This window comes from Carlito syrichta, unplaced genomic scaffold, assembly GCF_000164805.1.
Source record: "Carlito syrichta isolate Samal-C Ts95f unplaced genomic scaffold, Tarsius_syrichta-2.0.1 Scaffold303157, whole genome shotgun sequence".
NCBI classification, from domain to species: domain Eukaryota; kingdom Metazoa; phylum Chordata; class Mammalia; order Primates; family Tarsiidae; genus Carlito; species Carlito syrichta.
In genome coordinates, this window is record NW_007247253.1 from 80578 (window position 1) to 86042 (window position 5465).

Below are 5465 nucleotides of genomic sequence, written 5' to 3' on the forward strand. Positions count from 1 at the left end.
TTTTTTTTTTTTGGAGTCAGAGTCTTACTCTGTTGCCCAGGCTAGAGTGCAGTGGCAGGATCACAGCTCACTGCAGCCTCGACCTCCAGGGCTCAGGCAATCCTTCTGCCTCAACCTCCCAAGTAGCTGGGACTACAGGCACGTGTCCTGATGCCTGGCTAATTTTTTGATTTTTTTGTAGAGGCGAGGTCTCACTATGTTGCTCAAGCTTGTCTCAAACTCCCAGGCTCAAGCAATCCTCCTACCTCTGCCTCCCAAAGTTCTGGGATTACAGGCATGAGCCACTGCACCCGGCCTGGACTAGTCGTCTTTGAAAGCATTAGGCGATTCTTATTCCTTCACTCTGCAGAGATGTATTAAGCGCCTCCTCTTAGTCAGACACTGTGGTGCAGGCTGCGTATAATTTGATTTTTGGAACTAGCCAAAAGTCACACAAAGGCAGATCTGTTAACTGAGCTGGGTAAATGTCCAAGAACAAAGAGTGAATATTAATCCATAAGATGAGGTTTCTCGTGAGTCTCCTGGACTGGGACCCAATGCAGTTCTTGAGGAGTTCTGAAATGTTTTGAGTGATGACAGGTATATCCCTGTGAGGTGCGCGCTGCAGACACCGGTGGCTGTGTGGCTTCTGTCACGTTGTCTCAATGACGTTCTTGTCACCTTACAGTACGACTGCCTCATCACTTCATTAGGATACCTTCTGTGGTACTTATTGGAAGCTCACCATCCATGGACACATGCTTCCGTGACTGGCCCCATGGCACGGACACTTCCCCACGGGGCTCGCTAAGGCCCGGTATCTGGGGACCCTGAGAACGTGAGCCCTAAGCTTGGTCCTGAGGGTTAGGATTTGAACTTCACCTTGTTGTGCATCAGCATGCAATGAGTGGCTTTTGTTCCTTCGTCAAATATTAACTGAGTGTCCACTCTGTGCTTGGGATACAAAACCAAGATTCTGGGCCTCACGGAGCTTGGATTCTAGTGAGTTTTACTAGTTTCTCCAGGTCTTCCTGGCCCTCAGATTACAACATACAGACTAGAAAGTGTCTCCTTTTAGGAGTTATTGCAGACTGAAAAGGCTGCAGGCTACAATCTTGGCATCTGTTATTAAGAGACAGCCATTCCAGCCGGGCATGGTGGCACATGCCTGTAATCCCAACACTTTGGGAGGCCAAGGCAAGAGCCCAGGAAGTTGAGGCTGTGGTGAGCCATGATCATGCCACTGTACTCCAGCCTGGGCAACACATCAAGACCCCAGCTCAAGAGAGAAAGAGAGAGAGAGAGAGAGAGAGAGAGAGACCGGCCCATTCCTCACTGTGAAAGGGGAGGGTTCCCCACTTACACACTGATTTAACAAGTCTACAGAGTCAAGGACTGTTTACCCTCTCAGAACCCTTTTTCTCCGCTTGTTCATGGTCAGGTGGGTCTGGCAGGCTGTGAGGAGTGAGAGTGCTGTATGCCCAGGTATGCACAGGAGGCTTCAGTGCAGGACCGCTCATACCCCCACCAAGCTCCTGAGCTTTTAACACCCAGGCTGCAGTCTGGTGTATAGAAGCAAGTGGGAGCACCTAGCCAAAGCGGACGACGGGATCAGATAGGATGAATTCAGCAAGAATAAGGAGGCTGGACTCACGTGAATGGGCCCTGCCTTGGGACCAGTTCCAGCTTTAGACGCAGTTCTGAAACCTCCTGTCTCCACGCCCTCCCCTTCTTCCCCTACCAGACTCTGAATCCCCTGTTGGAACTGGGGACACCAGACAATCACAGAGCACCTGTGCTTTGCAAGTGGCATCTTGCATGGCTGTCAGTGTTCAGAGCAGAGGAATCAACAGAGGGCAGGCGAGTCACCTAGACACTGTCCCGGCCAGGGCAGGTGTCAGGCCTCATGAATTTCCTGGGCACTGTTGATACGGCAGGACAAGAAGCCTTTTGTAGACAAAGGCGTTGCTGGAAAGCCCACAGGAGTGGAGCGGTGTTTGGGGACCAGCCTTGCTGTTAAGCGGGAAGGCAGACATCCCAGCAGCAGCCGGGTGAAATCAACCTGGGCAGACTCTGGGGGCGGCTCGTGTTTTCTAGCACTTAGCTTTTCGTTAACACCATCTGCCCCGAAATAGAAGAAAAGAAGGTTTTGTTCAGATGCAGGCAGAATGTTCCCACAACAATTCTTTCGATCTCGTTTTTAAAAATTAATTCTTTCCTGTTTGAAAATTCAGGGATTGCATCAGGCAGTCAATGGCCTGGGATGGTATTACCACAAATTCAAGAAGGATTACGTCAGAGCGGCCAAGTACTGGTTAAAAGCAGAAGAAATGGGGAACCCAGATGCGTCGTACAATCTTGGAGTCCTGTATCTGGACGGCATTTTCCCCGGAGCTCCTGGAAGGAACCAAGTGAGTAGGACCCGAGACTAGCTCTGCAGCTGGCCAGGTCCTCTGTCAGGCAGCGTTTATTGACGACGCACTGGGTGCCTAGCCGGGACCACATACTGTCATGGGTAGAGACACAACCCAGACTCAGTCCCTCTCCCCAGGGAGCTCAGGGGCCCAGGTAAGAAGACAAAATCCTGAAAAGCAAAAGATGGCATCTAGCCAAATGCCACGTGTATGATGAATGACATGAGCCAACAGTTCTGGAGAGGTGCAGCACTGAGGGCCAAAGCAGTCAGGAAGGCTTCATGGAGGAGGGAGGCTCGCACTGCGGGAGGGTGGGAATGAGCTTGAGATGGTGCAGAGAGTGATCTCACTAGAAGCAAAGAGGGCTGAGTCCAGATAGGGTTGCCTAGTGTGGAGCCAGATCTACTAATAATGAAAACAGCTGGGCAGGGTGGCTCATGCCTATAATCCTAGCACTTTGGGAGACGGAAGCAGAAGGATCACTTGAGCCCAGGAGGTCAAGACCAATGTGGGCAACATAGTGAGACCTTGTCTCTGTAAAATACCCAAAAATTAGCTGGGCATGGTGGTGCATGCCTGTAGTTCCAGCTACTTGGGAGGCTGAAATGGGAGGATCACCTGAGCCAAGGAGGTCAAGGCTGCAGTGACCCATGATTGTACCACTACACTCCAGCCTGGGCAACAGAGTGAGACGCTGACTCCAAAAAAAATAATAATCATGATGATGGGAAGAATAACCCGAGGTCTATTACATTATACCAAATTTATTGAACTCCTACCCAATGTCAGGCTCTCGTCTGGGTACTGGGGATACAGCAGCAGACAAAATAGTCCCTGCTCTTATGAAGCTTTCATTGGCAGCGAGTGGGGGGACGTGGAGACAATAAACAAACACGTATGTCATATATAATATAAAGGCAGGTGGAGAGAAGTATTACGTGGAGAAATAAAACAGGATAAGGAGATTCAGGGATGCTATTTTATAAGGAAGACCAGGAGTCCTCTCTGATACAGTAACATTGTATAGATTAGAGTCTTGCAGATATCTGGTAGAAGAACATTCCAGAAGAAGGGAGCAAGCCAAGGCAAAAGCCCTAGGAAGAAAGTAGGCTTGGCATGCTGAAGGAGCAGCAAGGAGATCATGGGAGCCAGAGCAGAAGGCAGGAGAGGAGAGGAGGGTGGGGGAAGAGGCCAGGGAGGAGGCTGACCAGGTCCCTGTGAGAACTGGCTTCTGCTCAAGGGAGAGGGAAACCACCAGACAGCGCCGACTGGATTTCAAAGGGCTCCTCCTGTGTCCTGGTGGAAACTACCTGAGGAGAGAGGAGGGCGGAGCAGGGGGTCATGCCTGGATCCAAGTGAGAGGGGGCAGTGGGCCAGACCAGGGCAGGATCAGTGGAGGGGCCAAGATGGGGCTGGGTTCTACGTGCATCTGGAAGGTCGAGGCTACAGGGTTCGCTGAGGGATTAAATGTGGGTGTGAGAGGTAGATGGGGCAGGGGATGACTCCGGGGTGTTTGGCATTTGTTGGGATGGAAGAATGAAGATGGTATTCATCGGGAGAGACGAGGTCATGGCAGCAGCAGGTTTGGGGGTTGGGGGAGAATTGGAAGGTGGTGCTCTGTGAAGGTTTCCCTCGAGAACGAGCTATCTCATTCAATCCTTACAACCGTCCACTCAAGGTACTATCAGAAGTCACATTTTTCAGTGGAAGAAAATGAGATTTGGAGAGATTTACCGACACATCCAAGGCTACCCAGCTAGTAGGAAGCAGAGCTGGGATTTGAATCCAAGCCTGCCTAACTAGAAAGCCAATGCTTTTAAAAACAGTCATTGGCCGGGCTCGGTGGCTCAGCCTGTAATCCCAGCACTTTTGGAGGCCGAGGCGAGTGGATTGCCTGAGCCCATGCGCAATTTGAGACCAGCCCGGGCAACTTGGCGAGACCTCGTCTCTATAATAAATCAAACAATTAGCTGGACATGGTGGCACATGCTTATAGTTCCGGCTACTTGGGAGACTGAGGCAAAGCTCAGCTGGTCAAGGCTGTGGTTGCCGTGAGAGCGCCATTGCACTCCACTCTGGGCAATAGAGTGAGACTCCGACTCTAAATAAATAAATAAATAAATAAATAAAAATAGCTCATTAAAAAACAAAAATAAATAAAAACGATACTTAACAGCCTCAGAAAAACAGTAGAAATCAGTGGAATGTACTCGTCCCAGTGGTTGTCTTGTTTTTTTTTTCCCTGGCCTCTCTTTGATGACATAGAAGGCTGTATACGTTTATGCATTGCAAAGGTCTAGTAACCCTCCCAGCATGTCTGCGCATGTGAATTCTTATTGTCATATTCTAATTCTCACCTTCCTGCTGGAAATGCAGTTTTAGTGGGAGTTTGAAGAAAGGTATCAAGCAATGTTAGCAAAGCAAGTGCCTGGTTTTCGGCTGGTGTGACTTCTGATACAGTTTCCATCTAGCCTGTAGGGGTTATGTGAGGATCAAATGAGATGGCAATGGAATTCGTAGTCACATGTCATCTTATTTAGATAGGGTAAACTTAATCAACAGAACACCTTGAGGCGAGGTCATATAACCCAGAAGCCGGCCCCTGTGATTGGCTATCTTCCCAGAACTGTTGCCTGCCCTGGTTTCTTAAAGCTGTCAGAAGTTCTAAGCCAGTGATCACATCAGGCTTAAGGTGTCTCACAGTCTTGTCTCTGGTGAAACTTGGTCCAGCCAAGAGGACTCGATGCGTGTTCATCTCTCTTTACAGACTTTAGCTGGTGAATATTTCCACAAGGCTGCGCAAGGTGGACACTTGGAAGGGACCTTGTGGTGTTCTCTCTGCTATATCACTGGCAACCTGGAGACATTCCCTAGGGATCCTGAGAAAGCCGTTGTGTAAGAAACTGTCAAATGTTCTCTATGAAGGGGAAGCCATATTCTGTACTGACTGTAGCATTTTTTAAAAATTGAGTTTTTGAGCCGGGCTTAGTGGCTCAGCCTGTAATCCCGTGCCTTTGGGAGGCTGAAGTGAGTGGATTGCCTGAGCCTGCGGGTTCGAGACCCGCCTGGGCA

The 5465-nt window shown here is 49.7% G+C and overlaps 1 protein-coding gene across 1 annotated transcript in view; it reads left to right on the forward strand.

The window, feature by feature from the left end:
- SEL1L3 (SEL1L family member 3) overlaps positions 1-5465 on the forward strand; it is a 123559-nt gene that overhangs the window by 80304 nt on the left and 37790 nt on the right. Inside the window, exons 15-16 of the mRNA XM_008057938.2 lie at positions 2214-2390; positions 5161-5288. Of these exons, the coding sequence (XP_008056129.1) occupies positions 2214-2390; positions 5161-5288 (305 nt within the window). The remainder of the gene's footprint in view (positions 1-2213; positions 2391-5160; positions 5289-5465) is intronic.